This window comes from Bombina bombina, chromosome 6 (genome assembly GCF_027579735.1).
Source record: "Bombina bombina isolate aBomBom1 chromosome 6, aBomBom1.pri, whole genome shotgun sequence".
NCBI lineage: Eukaryota > Metazoa > Chordata > Amphibia > Anura > Bombinatoridae > Bombina > Bombina bombina.
In genome coordinates this window covers 413,348,465-413,369,149 of record NC_069504.1, presented here as the reverse complement: position 1 = coordinate 413,369,149, position 20,685 = coordinate 413,348,465, and the positions used below count along the sequence as shown (strand labels likewise).

Sequence of the window (20,685 nt, the reverse complement as noted above, 5' to 3'; positions counted from 1 at the left end):
ATTGTGCGCTTACTTGAAAATGTATTTTGAGTTTTATGTATATTCCTATGAGCTGCACAAATATATAGATAGTTTCACAAGCGGGTATTATATAGCACAATTGTCACTCGTTACAATGTCTGTACTGTTACTAGCTCCAGTACAGCTGCTGTCTCAATACACACAGCACTTCTACCATGCGGCACCACAGCTTCAGAAATCATGCCCTCCTTCTAGTGACCAGCACAGGGTCAACTCCTCCCCTTGGCTTCTTTGATTGGTAGGCTGGCACTTCGTTCCGACTGGTGATTGGCCGTATGGAGCTGTCTGTCTTCCGGGCTCATCGTAGGCCCTGCTGCCTGTCTAAGTTGTGCTGTGTTCGGCCAGTGAGTTTATCCACCGGTTGGATACTTTGGTGAATCTAGGCTGTTATTTAGAGTCTCGCATCAGTCTCCCGCTGTGTTTAACCAGTATTTGTATCATTCGTGAAAAGAACTGTGGATTAGCAGAGGGAATTAAGGATGAGCGTTGGTATTGCGGTGCTGTTCCGATAGTGGTCCTCCACGCCCCCTGGGCCCACGGCAGTCGCCGACATGCTTATAGAGAATGTGGATGTTTTTAAGACGTGGCTGGCCAAGTTACTGGAGCCCATGTAAGTAGCTGGAATCTCTGAATATTATAATGTGCGGAATGTAGGCCTTGTGGCAATAAATACACATGTTTGGGCATTATTGAGCATGAAGACTGGGGCAGTAAATGGTGCAGAAACACCAGGCAGCAATATTAGGGATATTTGCGAGGATATTGGAGTAGGACAACTTGCAGGAGGAGCAACGGACTCTAGTGCTAGATAGCAAGTACAAGGGGAGCAACAAGAACGAATTTTGAAACAGTTACAACATATGGGCAACTAGTGCAGGGTCCATACACTAGGGCAGTTATGAGCAGAAAGCTTTGTGCATCTTGCTAGCTAGTACTTGTTACCCTAGTGTTGAGGCAGTTCTCCACATAAGGTCATTGGCAACAAGCTCTGTAAGTAATGAGTAGCCACAAGTGGTAAAGGAGCAATGATTTAAAGTGATAGGGCAGGGACGAGCACAGGGGATATAAAGTGCTAAAGGGTGAGCAACACTAATGGCAGGAAACTGATAACCAGAATGCATTGGGCAACAAGTACTGACTGGGCAAGCAATTTTTTTGTTTACACTTTGGGGGTAACTGGTGATAAGGAGTAATAAATTATAAGCCTGGGGTCCCAGGGGTGAGAAAGGTATAGTTTGTGCCAATTCTATTCATAGGCTGCAAGTGTTGTGGAACAGTAAAGCTTTTAGTTATAACCAGACCCATAAGTATATTCCAAAACTGTCAAGGACATTTGTGACCATAGATGTTCATCTAAACCCATCACCTTTAAAGGGACATAAAACCTAACATTTTTCTTTCATGATTCAGATTGATCATACTATTTTTAACAACTTTTAAATTTATTTCACTTGGTATCCTTTGTTGATGGGGCAGCATTGCACTACTCCTGAGAGCTTGATTAATACATTGGATGAGCCAATGACAAGAGGCATATGTACAGCCACCTATCAACAGCTAGATTCCAGTAGTGCATTATAGCTTCTGAGCCTACCTAGGTATGCTTTTCAACAAAGCTTCCCAAATTATCATATGGGCCGTGTAGAGTTAGGGTCTTAAATGTTTTTCAGATGATGATCAGTTATTACACATGTAAATGAGCACATTTTAAACATTGCAGTATGTGTGTTCTCATTTTTAGAATACAGATTATTACAGTATACAAACAGTACCAAGCTTAGAACACTCACAATTCTAAAATAGATACCATCCCAGAAAAATCACATTGGAGGCCTCAACAGTAGGGGTACTGCTGCTAATGTTTTTCTGTATGCTCACCAACCACAGACAAACTGGCACAACGTCACTGTGTATTTGATAGAGCAAGTAAGTAACCCTGCAATCACCTAGCAGACATTGCAAAAGTATGTTTTGTCAGCATTGAATGTGCAAGTTTAATTAGTAGCCCTTATGGTACTTGCTGTTCATCACCACCTCCATACAAGACTTTCTTTCTCTATCCGTTTTTGTTCTTCAAATTCTCCCAGCTTTAAATCCTTCTGTCCTCAAATATCTTAACTGACTTACATTGGCATTGATGAGCCAATGTCTTCCTAAAGTGGTGATAGATACAAAAATATACAAACACGAAGCTTATAAGGAACCAGTCAAAATATGTATAAAAAAAAAGTAAAGGGACATGGAAGTTTATGCACTAACTTTAATGTGTCACTTCCATTCTAAATGGGGTATATATATATATATATATATATATATATATATATATATAAAAAAAAAACACCATACAATCTTACAGATTATTTTTGCCATATTCAGGTAAAGGGAAAGTAAACCCCAACATTTTCTTTTATGATTCAGATAGAACATACAATTTTAAACAACTTTCCAATTTTATTCTATTATCAAATTTTCTTCATTCTCTTGTTATGCATTGTTGTAGGGACAGCATTGCATTAAGCTGGACAGATAGCTCAGCGTGCTTAGGCACTGTGGCTGAGCTTTGTAGCAACCTAAGGGTTGCAGGTTCGATCCCCGGTGAGGTCCACTCAGCCTTTCATCCTTCCGAGGTTGATAAAATGAGCAGTGCCTTGAGACTCTTACGGGTGATTAGCCACGCTTTACAAGTACACAAGCTGAAAATATCTATTTAGCCAATCACAAGAGACAAATGTGTGCAGGCACCAATTAGCAGCAGCTCCCACTAGTGTATAATATATGCGTATACATTTTTTAACATGGGATACTAAGAGAACGAAGCACATTTGAAAATAGAACTGAATTTAAACGTGTCTTAAAATGACATGATCTATCTGAATCATGCAAGTTTAATTTTGACTTTCCTATCCCTTTAAGGTCCTGGTTTTCAAACCTGTCCTCAGGCCTCCCTAACAGGCCACTTTGACAGCCGAGACTGCATCCAGAGGCAGAATGCATTTGCCTTCATATGGTAAAAAATGGATCGTTCTTCCTTTGCCATATGAACGCTGGCTTGCGGTGGTGCCGTGGGTGGCCCTCGCCAAATGGGAAGGAAGAGTAGGGATTGCATGCTGCAGAAAGTTTTTACTAGGAGGGAAGGATCCACTGCACTACGGAAAAGTCTATTTTAAGAGAGAAAAGGGGGGGGGGCAACCGTATGACTGTAGACACAATATTTTTTATTAATAAAATGAATACAATTTATAGCAAAATTTATGTAAAGTAAGTTCTAGCAGACAGCCGTCAGTACCTAAGATGACGGAGAACATTGGTAGGGGGAATGATAGAGAGCTGTTTAGGAGGGATCAGGGAGGTGGGAAGGTTCCTACACTGCAACTAAATAATAATATTATTATTATTATTATTATTATTATTATTATTATTATTATTATTATTATTACATTTTAAAAAAGCCTTAAATCTTCACACTGGCAGACTGGAGGTGGGGAGTGGGAGCTGTTTGGGAGGGATCAGAAAGGGATCAGTTGGGAGGGTAATACCTATATTATAATACTATTAGCCTTATCGACTAACTAACCACTTCACTGTTGGGAATTTCAGAAGTGTGATGTGCAGGTGCAAATAGTGGCCTTCTAATTACCAAAAAAACAGTGGCAAAACCATACATGTCTATTTCTGAACAAAGATGATCCACAGAAGCTTTTATGACTGCACAAGCAGGATGTAAATAATTTCAATGAGAAACCCAAAGTTTGTAAAAAAGTTAAACATATTTTTTTTTTATTTTAAAAATCGCATTTTCCTGCGAAACAGTGGCATGACATATACCAAAATAGGCCTAGATCAATACAGTACATTGTGTTACCTACTAAAAAAAAATATATAAAGTTTTGATAAGTAAATAAAAAAAACAAACAAAAAAAACCAAGGCTCTATTTTTGTTTAAAGAGAGGGATAGCCAAAATGCTAAAAATTAGGCATGTTTTTCTCTGTAATTCCCATGTCCTTAAAGGGACACTGAACCCAAATTGTTCTTTCTTTCGTGATTCAGATAGATCATGACATTTTAAGCAACTTTCTAATTTACTCCTATTATCAAATTTTCTTCATTCTCTTGGTATCTTTTATTTGAAATGCAAGAATGTAAGTTTAGATTCCGTCCCATTTTTGGTGAACAACCTGGGTTGTCCTTGCTGATTGGTGGATAAATTCATCCACCAATAAAGTGCTGTCCAGAGACTAAACCCCAAAAACGCTTTGATGCCTTCTTTTTCAAATAAAGATAGCAAGAGAACAAAGAAAAATTGATAATAGGAGTAAATTAGAAAGTTGCTTAAAATTGCATTATCTGAATCACGAAAGAAAAAATTGTGTTCAGTGTCCCTTTAAGGGTTAAGGAGCTGTATATATGCTGAATGTGCTTAATGTTTTGCGATTTGTTTCTAACATGGTGTCGGGTTAGCTCATATGAATTACTAATCTTACATTGTGTTATTGAAATATTACGTATAAAATTTTATACAGTATCGATTTATACTTTTAAATGTAATATTTCAATATTGCGATGTAAAATTATTAATTGATGTGCTCTAACCTTACCACCTTAGACCTTAATTGCGAACCCTGATGCTTGTTAAACATATTTTCCATTCTTATGTTCTTCACATAGAAAAAAATGTTATTATATATATATATACACACACAAACAAACAACAACTGTGTATAAGCGCACAACGAGATCCTACATAGATCCAACATTAAAAGTCAGAAATGACAACTGTACCTGTAACCACGCTGAGATACGGCACGCTTAGGAGAGTGGGTGTGTCGATGATCAGAGGAGACTTGCAGCTGATGCGATCAGAACCCGGTCTGTGAGCCACGTCAAAAATGATTTGTAATATCCAGTGAAAGCAGAGCACACTGTAGCGCAATAAGACTCAGGACTACATTCAAGCAGTGACCAAGTGCTCAAACGCACAAAACATGTTTGCGTGAGGTCCTGACCGTTGATATTGTGTCTGTTTTTATAATGTGTGCTTTATACAGCTGTTGTTTTGGCTGTCATGCTTTTACTCTTTACAAAATAAATGTGAACTTTTACCAACTGAGGAGTCTTATTGCGCTACAGTGCGCTCCGCTTTCATATTATATATATATATATATATATATATATATCTATATATATATCTCTATACCTATATATTCTTTTAGATATATATTTACAAAAAAAAAATACATTATGTATGTGAAGAACATTGGAATGTGAAATATGTACAGTAAAACAGAAAAGTAAGTACATATGTACACATTATACATTATAGCCCTTTTCAGTCAAATACCTTGCCATGTACAATAACCCTTTTTAACCCTTAACTTTTTTTTTTTTTAAATATATGTATGAATCATTTTTTACCAGATAGTGTTTTTATGTGTATAACTCTGTATGTAATGTATTTTTGTTCTGCTTAGTGCAACTTTGGTTTTTAACACACCAAGCTTAATGCAAAGAAAAGACTAGCGCTATTTCCAGTGCGTGCAACAGTGCGCCACTTATAATCTAGCCCTATATGCTTCAAACAAATGTTAGTCCCTAACCTAAGCAATAGTGGAGCTTTTGCCAGACGATAGGTTGTATAATGTGGGCTGCTTGAGAAATTCCGCTAGTTTGAATTTTTGTTTGACTTCTTGAATACATTTTTTGGAACATTTCACTATATTAATACACAAACACCTTTTTCTTGCTCTTAGAATGTGAGCCATCGTTCTTGCTATTTGGTCTGGCTTTTAAAATGTATTTATATTTGTCTACTCTTTTTATAGTGGGCTATAAGAACCCACTGCTGCCTTCTCTAATAATAATCCTTTTATTTTCTATAACAGATGTGAAGCTGACCCATCGGCACTAGCAAACTATGTAATAGCTCTGGTCAGGAAAGACAAATCTGAAAAGGAGCTGAAGGCCATCTGTGCTGACCAATTAGATGTTTTTCTCCAGAAAGGTAATTTGCTTACATTTTTGCTGCTCTGGTGCAGACTTTAACTCAAAGGGATGGTGAACAGCTTGTAAGTTTTATATAAAACGTTTATTTATGCAACATATGTGTTTTATTTATTTTGCCCCCTTTCATGTAATTTAGCTCTGCAAATTGAGGGTTTTCTTATTCTCAGAACATGAATTGCATCCTGCTGGCTTCTCAAGGTTAACTCTACTACATGACTTTACCTATGTGGCTTTAACTGATGATTGCAAAATTATGCATTTTACAATGACATTTTGAGCACGGCTAGCCTTGTTGTCTGCAGATTAGAGCCCAGCTTGGGTCCTCCAAATAAGGCAAGTGGTCAGTGGAGTTTGACTATTGAAAAACAACTGATGTAAAAAAAAAAGGATATTAATTTGTTTTTAAAACATTTCGACCTGGCTGGCTGATGTTATTCTATAGTAACATAATAGAAATATTTTGTAATTACCAGATGGTTACTATCCCACAAAAGTGGGAGGGACAGGCGAGTTTGTAAAATGTGTTGATGAAAAAATGTCTGGCCTATTAGTAGCAATTAATTTATGTCTATCTAGAGAGTAGAGTTTTGGTGTTACATAGACATGTGAAGTCTTTTACTAAATGGTGTATTGCTGCAAAAAAATCTTTGTGTTTAACCCCTTAAAGGATTCCAAAACTTTCCGTGACACAACCTGAATATCAATTTCCAATCAATAACGTGTAAATTTCTTCAACAACCTAATTTTACAGTCCAACGATCTTTAGAAACGCTATAAAATTAAATAATTTTTTTTGCAGATGGCGTCATTATAGCCAACCCTCTAATATGGGCTGTGCACGACCACACCCAATTTCCTATTTCGTGCATATCATTATGTGACAATGACGTCACCATGCGCATGCGCGTTGCGATCCGTTGACTTAACCATACTTAGTAGTGTGGTATATGATAAAGAGGTATATGATGGCAAGCATATTTGCACATAAAAAGTGTCCATAACATTGCTGTCTATAATGAGCTTCGTAATAGTATTTGGTTCCATCAGAGTAATCGTTATAATATCCACAAAGTGCTAAGTTTAAAATAAAGTAAGGTATATAATATATCTTTTCTAATTAAATGAATGTGTTTAATTCATAATTTTTCATATTGTGCTATAAAGAATTAATGTTCGTTATTGTTAGGGTTGATTCTCGCATCGCAGCGCAGTGCAGCACTTGGCTCTTACTTGCTATGTGTAGCGTATTCATCAGCTATGTATGATTTAGATACAGCGGGTCTTCCTGTCTGCTGTGAGTGATGTGCCGGGATATTGCGCATGCGCATAGCGTCAAAAAATCGCCGTTTTGATAACCTGGGTTATCGTTCAGGATTAGAGTTTAGAAAACAATAGCCAGCGGTGGGTTTGGAAATAAATTGATTTTCAATATCGGATTGCTAATAAACGGTAATACTTTGCCAAACAATGCTAATTACATAACTATTGAAAATCAATATTTTGATTGAAGATAATTTTTTTTTTTCCTGGGTTTAGTGTCCCTTTAAGAACTACAGCACTTTTCTATTTTCTTACCGTTTTGGGACCAGGGCTATTTTTACATTTCTGCAGTGTTTGTGTTTAGCTGTAATTTTCCTCTTACTTATTTACTGTACCCACACATATTATATACCGTTTTTCTCGCCATAAAATGGACTTTCTAAAGATACCATTATTTTCATCATATCTTATAATTTACTGTAAAAAAATATATATAAAATATGATGAAAAAATGGAAAAAGACACTTTTTCTAACTTTGACCCCCAAAATCTGTTACACATCTACAACCACCAACAAACTCCCATGCTAAATAGTTTTTAAATTTTGTCCTGAGTTTAGAAATACCCAATGTTTACATGTTCTTTGATTTTTTTTTGCAAGTTATAGGGCAATAAATACAAGTAGCACTTTGCTATTTCCAAACCATTTTTTTTTTTTTCTTCAAAATTAGCGATAGTTATGTTGTAACACTGATATTTGTCAGGAATCCCTGAATATCCCTTGACGTGTGTGTGTGTGTATGTGTATGTATATATATATATATATATATATATATATATATATATATATATATATATATATATATATATATATATATATATATATATATATATATATATATATATATATATATATATATATATATATATAATTTTTTTTTTTTTTTTTTTTTTTTTTTTTTTTTTTTTTTTTTTTTTTTTTTTTAGTAGACAACCAAAAGTATTGATCTAGGCCCATTTTGGTATATTTGATGCCACCATTTCATTGCCAAATGCAGTCAAATAAAAAAAATCGTTCACTTTTTCACAAACCTTTCCACAAACTTTAGGTTTCTCACTGAAATTATTTACAAACAGCTTGTGCAATTATGGCACAAATGTTTTGTAAATGCTTCTCTGGGATCCCCTTTGTTCAGAAGTAGCAGACTTTTATATGGCTTTGGCGTTGCTTTTTGGTAATTAGAAGTCTGCTAAATGCCGCTGCGTACCACACATGTATTATGCCCAGCAGTAAAGGGGTTAATTTTAGCTGTAGTGTAGTAGACAACCCAAAGTATTGATCTAGGCCTATTTTGGTATATTTCATGCCACCATTTCCCCGCCAAATGCAATCAAATAAAAAAAATCGTTACATTTTTCACAATTTTTAGGTTTCTCACTGAAATTATTTACAAACAGCTTGTGCAATTATGGCACAAATTGTTGGAAAAGCTTCTCTGTGATCCCCTTTGTTCAGAAATAGCAGACATACAGTATATGGCTTTGGCGTTGCTTTTTGGTAATTAGAAGGCCGCTAAATGCCGCTGCGCACCAAACTTGTATTATGCCCAGCATTGAAGGGGTTAATTAGGTAGCTTGTAGGGTTAATTTTAATTTTAGCTTTAGTGTAGAGATCAGCCTGACACATCCCACCCCCTAAACCCTCCATGACCCCCTCAAACAGCTCGCTTCCCTCCCCCACCTCACAATTGTCACCACCATCTTAAGTACTTTTTAAGTAGTATTAATTAATTATTTTTTTTCCCCCTCAATTGATTCTGCAGTGTTGTATCCCCTCTTAGCCCCTAACCTCCCTGATCCCCCCCCCCCCTACAGCTCTCTAACCCTCCCCCTCTACCTATTTGCCACCGTCTTGGGTATTGGCAGCTGTCTGCCAGTACACAGTTTGCCCCCCAAAAATGTGTAATTTAATTTTTTTATTACAAACACATTTTCTGTAGTGTAGCTGCCCCCCCTCCCAGATCTCTGCCCCAACGTCCTAAATTTCACCACCATTGGTGCAAAACAAATTTTTTTTTTGTTTCAAATAATGAGATTCGCCAAGCGTGCGCGAGCACCCGCCACCGCTTCCGCCCACTAAACCGCATTTATCCAGTACCGGATCATGAAGCTAACGCATCGATGGGCCACCCACCCGCCTCCCAGCTGCTGCTCCCACCCACCAACGATCAGCACGCATCAATGCTGGATGCAGAAAGGGCCACAGAGTGGCTCTCTCTGCATCAGTGTCCTAAACAAGGTATTACAGTGATGCCTCAATACCAAGGCATCACTGCGACACCTTGAAAGCGGTTGGAAGCAATCAGGATTGCTTCCACCGCTTGAAACCCCTGAGGACGTACAGGGTACGTCCTTGGTTACTAACTGACATTTTTTTGTAGGACGTACCCTATACGTCCTTGGTCCTTAAGGGGTTAAAGGGACATTAAAGTCAAAATGAAACTTTCATTATTTGGATGGCGCATGCATTTTTAAACATATTTCCAATATACTTCTTTTATTAAATTTGCTTTGTTTTTTAACATTGTATAACAAAGCCTCAAATAATGTTGCACAGCAATGCTGCCATAGAGTACTAAAGAAATGTGCACACTCTTGAGCTCTTTTGAGCCTATGTAGTTTTACTCTTCAATAAAATGTACCAAGAGAACAAAGCAAATTTCATAACAAGTAAATTGGAAAGTTGTTTAAAATTGCATGCTCTATCATGAAAGTTTTTTAATTTTGACTTTACTGTCCATTTAACTCCTTAATGACTGGACCATTTTTCAATTTCCTTTCCCTTAATGACAAAGGCTATTTTTACATTTCTGCTGTGTTTGTGTTTAGCTGTAATTTTCCTTTTATTCATTTACTGTACCCACACATATTATATACCGTTTTTCTCTCCATTAAATGGACTTTCTAAAGATACCATTATTTTCATCATATCTTATAATTTCCTATAAATTTTTTTTCTAAAATATGAGGAAAAAAACACACTTTTTCTAACTTTGACCCCCAAAATCTGTTGCACATCTACAATCGCCAAAAAACACCTATGCTAAATAGTTTCTAAATTGCGTCCTGAGTTTAGAAATACCCAATGTTTACATTTTCTTTGCAAGTTATAGGGCAATAAATACAAGTAGCACTTTGCTATTTCCAAACCACTTTTTTTCAAAATTAGCGCTAGTTACATTGGAACACTGATATCTGTCAGGAAAACCTGAATAACCCTTGACATGTGTATATATTTTTTTTTTTTTAGACGACATCCCAAAGTATTGATCTAGGTCCATTTTGGTATATTTCATGCCACCGTTTCACCGCCAAATGTGATTTATTTATTTATATATATATATATATATATATATATATATATATATATATATATATATATATATATATATATATATATATATATATATATATATATATATATATATATTCACTTTTTCACAAATTTTGTCACAAACTTTAGGTTTCCCACTGAAATTATCTACAAACAGCTTCTGCAATTATGGCACAAATGGTTGTAAATGTTTCTTTAGGATCCCCTTTTCCCCTTTGTTCAGAAATAGCAGACCTTTATATGGCGCTGGGGTTGCTTTTTGGTAATTAGAAGGCCGCTAAGTGGCGCTGTGCACCACACGTAAATTATGCCCAGCAGTGAAGGGGTTAATTAGGGAGCTTGCAGGGTTAATTTTAGCTTTAGGGTAGAGATCAGCCTCCCACCTGACACATCCCACCCCCTGATCCCTCCCAAACAGCGCTCTAACCTCCCCCACCCCACAATTGTCCCCGCCATCTTAAGTACTGGCAGAAAGTCTGCCAGTACTAAATAAAAGGAGTGTTTTTTTTTTGTTTTTTTTAATAAATTTTTTTTAATTTTTTTAGCTGTGCTGGACCCCTGCCTTAGCCCCAACCTCCCTGATCTCTTCCCCCCCCCCCCAGCTCTCTAACCCTCTCCCCTACCTAATTGCCGCCATCTTGGGTACTGGCAGCTGTCTGCCAGTACCCAATTTGCCCAAAAAACAAAAGTATTTTTTTTCTTTTGCACTTTTTAATGTTTTCTGTAGTGTAGCAGCCCCCCACAATACCCCCATCCCCCTCCCAGATCCTTTTATATTAATTTTTTTTTTAATCTTTCCCCCCCCCCTCTTCCCTCCTCATTGGTGTCAGTGGCTAATGCGCGCACACACACACACACACACGAACGCGCGCCCCGGCATGCACATTGCACTTACAGGAACCGGATACCGGGTAGCGATGGGTCGCCCACCCGCCTTCCTGTTACCCTCCCACCCACCAACGAACGGCACCATCGCTACCGGTGCAGAGAGGGCCACAGAGTGGCTCTCTCTGCATCGGAGTCTTCTATAAAGGTATTGAAGAATGCCTCCATATCGAGGCATCACTGCAATACCCTGAGAGCTGCTGGAAGCGATCCAGTCTGTTAGACAACTGACGTACCAGGTACGTCTAGTCATTAACTGGTTGTTTTTGCATGACGTACCTGGTACGTCAGTTGTCATTAAGGGGTTAAGCTAATTATTTATATTACCACCATATAGTATTGCAGAATCTGCTGGCACATTACACATCAATATAATAGTAATGGGACTGTACTGAATTGTGTTAATGTTTGACTTATAAATGTCTCAATGAACTGAACCAGTTTAGTTCAAATAAGGTATGGACATTCGGAAGCTTTGTTAGCATCCGAATGCGGAAGAAGGTGGCTATTTGTGCCCTTCGGCTCTTTTCAGAGCTGTATTCCTTTTTGTGAAAGTGTAAGCACTAGGATGTGTGCAAATCCAGATCTTAGTGTGTGGCACTTTCACAAGGAGTCCAGCTCTGAAAAGACCCGAAAGGCCCAAATTGCCACCTTCTTGCACATTCGGATGCTAACAAAGTTTCCGAATTTTTCCTAGTTCAAAAAAAAAGATTTTGTAGCGACTGCCAAATCTGTTAGGCTATTCCAAAGTTATAAAGACAATTCACTGAAACCCACTTTAAGACTCTGAAATGTGGGGATTAATCGGAAGTTTGAATCCTTTTGTTTTTTTTCTAGTTGTCCCAGAGGCAGAACTCTTTTTTTCACTTTCTGTGATGAGATTTTTTTTTTTTTTTTTTTTTTGTGAGAAATTTTCTGCAGTGTCTCTGAGGAGCTGGTGTTGCTACGTTTGTTGCCCTTAGTGTGCAATGTAATGTATAGCCTCACTGATGTCTTCTCCCACAGTGTCGGTATGCCTGAGAACCTGCTCTACTGTACTGCTGAGGTCTATATGCTGGATCCACACAGCCCTTCCATTTGTCCTGTGGCTGTTTCTTGTATTGACAGGTCCCACAGTGTCAGCACTTGGAGACCCTGGGAGAAAGCACCAACTCCTGTCTTCCCTAGCAGCATTACAGTTACTTGCTCCCCCTCTTCTGCCAGTTGTTTCTCCTCAGCGGAGCAGGAAAACTTTCACTTCTTTTTAAACCTTGAATATATAAAATGACTGCAAGTGTAATGCTGTACAGTGCACTACAGCCCTTTTTGTCAGCCATTGGGTTAACTTCTCTGCCTTTCTAGGTACTGGGTCATAGGTTATAGGTTAGGAGGGGCTGCTGCTCCATGCTAATGCTGCTGATATAATGTATTCTTCCTAAAGGATGGCACTTAGAAATGAGTCTCAAGATTGGTCTGACTTTTTTTTTAAATTTATTTATAATGGTCTAGCTGGCTTTTTTTTTTTTTTTTTTACTACATTTCAAATCAAAATGTTAACAAAATTATTCAGAAGTCTGGGATGGAAACACTACATCTAATACTGTTGTATTTCACATTACAAGAATAGGTTAAACTTAAAGTGATTGTAAAGTTTAATGCATTAGTGCCCGGTATCTAAAAATAATCTTAAAAACAGGGGCACTTTCATTCATTAAACTTTGCAAACACGCTTATTTTTTAAAATACTTACTTTTTTGTTATTGTAAATATAATGCCAACCCTCTGCCCGCAGCTCCTGCTTTCATTAGCATATTGTTGACGATCCGGCTTCCTCCAATTGTTGCGTGCCTCAAGAACTGCACGCCAAACGGGGCACACAACGATTGGACCAACTTTGATTTGTTATCTTTCTGTTAAAGAAAGCAGGAGCTGCGGGCGGAGGATCAGCGTTCTGTTTACCATACCACAAAGGTAAGTATATTAAAAAATAAGTGTCTTTGTAAAGTTTAATGAATGAAAGTGCCCCTGTTTTTAAGATTATTTCTTCTATAAGGTACGACGAGTCCACGGATTCATCCTTTACTTGTGGGATATTATCCTCCTGCTAACAGGAAGTGGCAAAGAGCACCACAGCAGAGCTGTCTATATTTCTCCTCCCTTAGCTCCACCCCCTAGTCTTTCTCTTTGCCGACTCTAAGTACTAGGAAGGGTAAAGTGAAAGAGGTGATAAAATATTAGTTTTTAATTTCTTCAAGCAATAGTGTTTTTTTGTTTTAAATGGTACCGGTGTGTACTATTTACTCTCAGGCAGCAGATGGATGAAGACTTCTGCCTGGAGGAGGATGATCTTAGCATTTGTAACTAAGATCCAGTACAGTTCCCACAGAGGCTGAGGGGTGCAGGAAACTTCAGTGTGAGGAACGTTTTCATGCTATATAGCAGTGAGGTATGTTCAGTCATTTTTTCTGGAGAGACTGTATTTCAGAAAGGCTGACAGTATCCCCATGAGGGTAAGTGTAAGCAGTAATCCTAAGAGCTAATAAGAAGGGCATTACTAAGCTTGCATAAGGGGCTAATTACAAAAATGGTTGACACTGAGTTGTAAATGTTTGTGGGCAAACGTTTTATGAACTGGGAGTGCTGTTAACGTTTTGTGGGCAATAACGTTTTTTGGGCAACTTTATTGAGGGTACACATGGCTTATTTTTTGGGTCTCAGAACCCACATGGCTAGTTTAAAACCGCTCTGGTGCGGTTTATTGAGGCTGTAGAGACATCGAGTGAGATGGGCGGGGACTATTTTGCGCCTCAGATGCGCAGTTGTTTTCACTCAGCAAGCTCCAACTCCTGAGGGCCCTTGTGGATGTTTTGGGCCAAATCGAAGCTTTAACCCCATATTTACAATCCCTGAGGACAGATAGGCGCCACAGAAGGGCTGTGGCAAGGTGCTGGGTGTGTTTTTTCCGGATATAGGCCTAATTTCAATCCGGTTTGCACATTAAGGGGTTAAATGTTAAATATCCTTGTGGGGCAAACTTAACTACACATAATGAGTCTGCTTGCAAAAATTTGAAAAATTTGGTGCATTTTAAAGCAGTTTTGCAGAACGTGTATGCTTTTTTTCTCTTAAAGACGCAGTACCGTTTTTTTTAAGATTGTTATTTTTTCACTAAATAAAGTGTTTTCATGCTTGTTTGTAGTCATTACTAGCCTGTTCAACATGTCTGACATTGAAGAAAGTCATTGTTCAATATGTTTATAAGCCATTGTGGAACCCCCACTTAGAATGTGTCCCTCATGCACTGAAAGGTCAATAAATTGCAAAGAACATATTTTAGCTACTAAAAGTATGTTGCAGGATGATTCTCAGTCAGAAGGGAATCAGGTTATGCCATCTAATTCTCCCCACGTGTCACAACCATTAACGCCCGCACAAGCGACGCCAAGTACTTCTAGTGCGTCTAATTCTTTCACCCTGCAAGATATGGCCGCAGTTATGAATACTACCCTTACAGAGGTTTTATCTAAGCTGCCTGGGTTGCAGGGGAAGCGCAGTAGGTCTGGTGTGAGAACAAATGCTGAGCCCTCTGACGCTTTATTAGCCATATCCGATGTACCATCACAATGTTCTGAGTTGGGGGTGAGGGATTTGCTGGCTGAGGGAGAGATTTCTGATTCAGGAAAGATGTTCCCTCAGACAGACTTGGATATGACGGCTAATAAATTTAAACTAGAACACCTCCGCTTATTGCTCAGGGAGGTTTTAGCGACTCTGGATGATTGTGACCCTATTGTAGTTCCAGAGAAATTGTGTAAAATGGACAGATTTCTAGAGGTTCCTGCCTACACTGATGTTTTTCCGGTCCTTAAGAGGATTTCGGACATTGTTACTAAGGAGTGGGATAGACTAGGTATTCTGTTCACTCCCCCTCCTACTTTTAAGAAAATGTTTCCCATATCAGACACCATACGGGACTCGTGGCAGACGGTCCCTAAGGTGGAGGGAGCTATTTCTATTCTGGCTAAGCGTACAACTATACCTATTGAGGACAGTTGTGCTTTCAAAGATCATATGGATAAAAAAATTAGCGGGTCTCCTAAAGAAAATATTTGTTCATCAGGGTTTTCTTCTCCAACCTATAGCGTGCTTTGTTCCTGTAACTACTGCAGCTGCTTTTTGGTTTGAGGCTCTGGAGGAGGCTCTTCAGGTTGAGACCCCATTAGATGATATTCTGGATAGAATTAGGGCTCTCAAGCTAGCTAATTCTTTCATTACAGATGCCGCTTTTCAACTGGCTAAATTAGCGGCAAAGAATTCAGGTTTTGCCATTTTAGCGCGTAGAGCGTTATGGCTTAAGTCCTGGTCTGCTGATGTGTCATCAAAGGCTAAGCTTTTAGCCATCCCTTTCAAGGGTAAGACCCTATTCGGGCCTGAACTGAAAGAGATCATTTCAGACATCACTGGAGGGAAAGGCCATGCCCTTCCTCAGGATAAGACCGGACCAAACAAAATCATTTTCGTTCCTTTTCGAAACTTCAAAGGGGGTCCCTCTACCTCTTCCCCTGCTGCAAAGCAAGAGGGGAATTATGCTCAATCCATGTCAGTCTGGAGACCTAACCAGACTTGGAACAAGGGCAAACAGGCCAAGAAGCCTGCTGCTGCCACCAAGACAGCATGAAGGGGTAGCCCCCGATCGGGGACCGGATCTAGTAGGGGGCAGACTTTCTCTCTTTGCTCAGGCTTGGGCAAGAGACGTTCAGGACTCCTGGGCTTTAGAAATCGTAACCCAGGGGTATCTTCTAGATTTCAAAGATTCTCCTCCAAGGGGGAGATTCCATCTTTCTCAATTGTCTGTCTGTAAACCAGACAAAGAGAGGCGTTCTTACGCTGTGTAGAAAACCTATATACCATGGGAGTAATCTGCCCAGTTCCGAAAACAGAACAGGGACAGGGGTTCTACTCCAATCTGTTTGTGGTTCCCAAAAAAAGAGGGAACCTTCAGACCAATTTTAGATCTCAAGATCCTAAACAAATTCCCATCCTTCAAAATGGAGACCATTCGGACTATTTTACCAATGAGGATCAATATATGACCACCGTGGACTTAAAGGATGCGTATTCCTCAGGTTCGCCTTTCTGGACAAGCATTACCAGTTTGTGGCTCTTACCTTCGGGTTGACCACAGCTCCCAGAATTTTCACAAAGGTGCTAGGGTCCCTTCTGGCGGTTCTAAGGCCGCGGGGCATAGCTGTGGCGCCTTATTTGGATGATATCTTAATTCAGGCGTCGACTTACCTCTCCCCTACCTAATTGCCGCCATCTTGGGTACTGGCAGCTGTCTGCCAGTACCCAATTTGCCCAAAAAACAAAAGTATTTTTTTTCTTTTGCACTTTTTAATGTTTTCTGTAGTGTAGCAGCCCCCCACAATACCCCCATCCCCCTCCCAGATCCTTTTATATTAATTTTTTTTTTAATCTTTCCCCCCCCCCTCTTCCCTCCTCATTGGTGTCAGTGGCTAATGCGCACACACACACACACACACGAACGCGCGCCCCGGCATGCACATTGCACTTACAGGAACCGGATACCGGGTAGCGATGGGTCGCCCACCCGCCTTCCTGTTACCCTCCCACCCACCAACGAACGGCACCATCGCTACCGGTGCAGAGAGGGCCACAGAGTGGCTCTCTCTGCATCGGAGTCTTCTATAAAGGTATTGAAGAATGCCTCCATATCGAGGCATCACTGCAATACCCTGAGAGCTGCTGGAAGCGATCCAGTCTGTTAGACAACTGACGTACCAGGTACGTCTAGTCATTAACTGGTTGTTTTTGCATGACGTACCTGGTACGTCAGTTGTCATTAAGGGGTTAAGCTAATTATTTATATTACCACCATATAGTATTGCAGAATCTGCTGGCACATTACACATCAATATAATAGTAATGGGACTGTACTGAATTGTGTTAATGTTTGACTTATAAATGTCTCAATGAACTGAACCAGTTTAGTTCAAATAAGGTATGGACATTCGGAAGCTTTGTTAGCATCCGAATGCGGAAGAAGGTGGCTATTTGTGCCCTTCGGCTCTTTTCAGAGCTGTATTCCTTTTTGTGAAAGTGTAAGCACTAGGATGTGTGCAAATCCAGATCTTAGTGTGTGGCACTTTCACAAGGAGTCCAGCTCTGAAAAGACCCGAAAGGCCCAAATTGCCACCTTCTTGCACATTCGGATGCTAACAAAGTTTCCGAATTTTTCCTAGTTCAAAAAAAAAGATTTTGTAGCGACTGCCAAATCTGTTAGGCTATTCCAAAGTTATAAAGACAATTCACTGAAACCCACTTTAAGACTCTGAAATGTGGGGATTAATCGGAAGTTTGAATCCTTTTGTTTTTTTTCTAGTTGTCCCAGAGGCAGAACTCTTTTTTTCACTTTCTGTGATGAGATTTTTTTTTTTTTTTTTTTTTGTGAGAAATTTTCTGCAGTGTCTCTGAGGAGCTGGTGTTGCTACGTTTGTTGCCCTTAGTGTGCAATGTAATGTATAGCCTCACTGATGTCTTCTCCCACAGTGTCGGTATGCCTGAGAACCTGCTCTACTGTACTGCTGAGGTCTATATGCTGGATCCACACAGCCCTTCCATTTGTCCTGTGGCTGTTTCTTGTATTGACAGGTCCCACAGTGTCAGCACTTGGAGACCCTGGGAGAAAGCACCAACTCCTGTCTTCCCTAGCAGCATTACAGTTACTTGCTCCCCCTCTTCTGCCAGTTGTTTCTCCTCAGCGGAGCAGGAAAACTTTCACTTCTTTTTAAACCTTGAATATATAAAATGACTGCAAGTGTAATGCTGTACAGTGCACTACAGCCCTTTTTGTCAGCCATTGGGTTAACTTCTCTGCCTTTCTAGGTACTGGGTCATAGGTTATAGGTTAGGAGGGGCTGCTGCTCCATGCTAATGCTGCTGATATAATGTATTCTTCCTAAAGGATGGCACTTAGAAATGAGTCTCAAGATTGGTCTGACTTTTTTTTTAAATTTATTTATAATGGTCTAGCTGGCTTTTTTTTTTTTTTTTTACTACATTTCAAATCAAAATGTTAACAAAATTATTCAGAAGTCTGGGATGGAAACACTACATCTAATACTGTTGTATTTCACATTACAAGAATAGGTTAAACTTAAAGTGATTGTAAAGTTTAATGCATTAGTGCCCGGTATCTAAAAATAATCTTAAAAACAGGGGCACTTTCATTCATTAAACTTTGCAAACACGCTTATTTTTTAAAATACTTACTTTTTTGTTATTGTAAATATAATGCCAACCCTCTGCCCGCAGCTCCTGCTTTCATTAGCATATTGTTGACGATCCGGCTTCCTCCAATTGTTGCGTGCCTCAAGAACTGCACGCCAAACGGGGCACACAACGATTGGACCAACTTTGATTTGTTATCTTTCTGTTAAAGAAAGCAGGAGCTGCGGGCGGAGGATCAGCGTTCTGTTTACCATACCACAAAGGTAAGTATATTAAAAAATAAGTGTCTTTGTAAAGTTTAATGAATGAAAGTGCCCCTGTTTTTAAGATTATTTCTTCTATAAGGTACGACGAGTCCACGGATTCATCCTTTACTTGTGGGATATTATCCTCCTGCTAACAGGAAGTGGCAAAGAGCACCACAGCAGAGCTGTCTATATTTCTCCTCCCTTAGCTCCACCCCCTAGTCTTTCTCTTTGCCGACTCTAAGTACTAGGAAGGGTAAAGTGAAAGAGGTGATAAAATATTAGTTTTTAATTTCTTCAAGCAATAGTGTTTTTTTGTTTTAAATGGTACCGGTGTGTACTATTTACTCTCAGGCAGCAGATGGATGAAGACTTCTGCCTGGAGGAGGATGATCTTAGCATTTGTAACTAAGATCCAGTACAGTTCCCACAGAGGCTGAGGGGTGCAGGAAACTTCAGTGTGAGGAACGTTTTCATGCTATATAGCAGTGAGGTATGTTCAGTCATTTTTTCTGGAGAGACTGTATTTCAGAAAGGCTGACAGTATCCCCATGAGGGTAAGTGTAAGCAGTAATCCTAAGAGCTAATAAGAAGGGCATTACTAAGCTTGCATAAGGGGCTAATTACAAAAATGGTTGACACTGAGTTGTAAATGTTTGTGGGCAAACGTTTTATGAACTGGGAGTGCTGTTAACGTTTTGTGGGCAATAACGTTTTTTGGGCAACTTTATTGAGGGTACACATGGCTTATTTTTTGGGTCTCAGAACCCACATGGCTAGTTTAAAACCGCTCTGGTGCGGTTTATTGAGGCTGTAGAGACATCGAGTGAGATGGGCGGGGACTATTTTGCGCCTCAGATGCGCAGTTGTTTTCACTCAGCAAGCTCCAACTCCTGAGGGCCCTTGTGGATGTTTTGGGCCAAATCGAAGCTTTAACCCCATATTTACAATCCCTGAGGACAGATAGGCGCCACAGAAGGGCTGTGGCAAGGTGCTGGGTGTGTTTTTTCCGGATATAGGCCTAATTTCAATCCGGTTTGCACATTAAGGGGTTAAATGTTAAATATCCTTGTGGGGCAAACTTAACTACACATAATGAGTCTGCTTGCAAAAATTTGAAAAATTTGGTGCATTTTAAAGCAGTTTTGCAGAACGTGTATGCTTTTTTTCTCTTAAAGACGCAGTACCGTTTTTTTTAAGATTGTTATTTTTTCACTAAATAAAGTGTTTTCATGCTTGTTTGTAGTCATTACTAGCCTGTTCAACATGTCTGACATTGAAGAAAGTCATTGTTCAATATGTTTATAAGCCATTGTGGAACCCCCACTTAGAATGTGTCCCTCATGCACTGAAAGGTCAATAAATTGCAAAGAACATATTTTAGCTACTAAAAGTATGTTGCAGGATGATTCTCAGTCAGAAGGGAATCAGGTTATGCCATCTAATTCTCCCCACGTGTCACAACCATTAACGCCCGCACAAGCGACGCCAAGTACTTCTAGTGCGTCTAATTCTTTCACCCTGCAAGATATGGCCGCAGTTATGAATACTACCCTTACAGAGGTTTTATCTAAGCTGCCTGGGTTGCAGGGGAAGCGCAGTAGGTCTGGTGTGAGAACAAATGCTGAGCCCTCTGACGCTTTATTAGC

At 39.3% G+C, this 20,685-nt stretch overlaps 1 protein-coding gene across 1 annotated transcript in view; it reads left to right on the top strand.

Annotated features, from left to right (window-relative positions):
• Nucleotides 1–326: 326 nt before the first annotated feature.
• The window catches only part of RBM27 (RNA binding motif protein 27), a 647,841-nt gene continuing 627,482 nt past the window's right edge, over nt 327–20,685 (top strand). The window contains exons 1-2 of the mRNA XM_053719279.1: nt 327–631; nt 5,902–6,020. Coding sequence (XP_053575254.1) covers nt 573–631; nt 5,902–6,020 — 178 coding nt within the window. The 5' untranslated portion in view covers nt 327–572. The remainder of the gene's footprint in view (nt 632–5,901; nt 6,021–20,685) is intronic.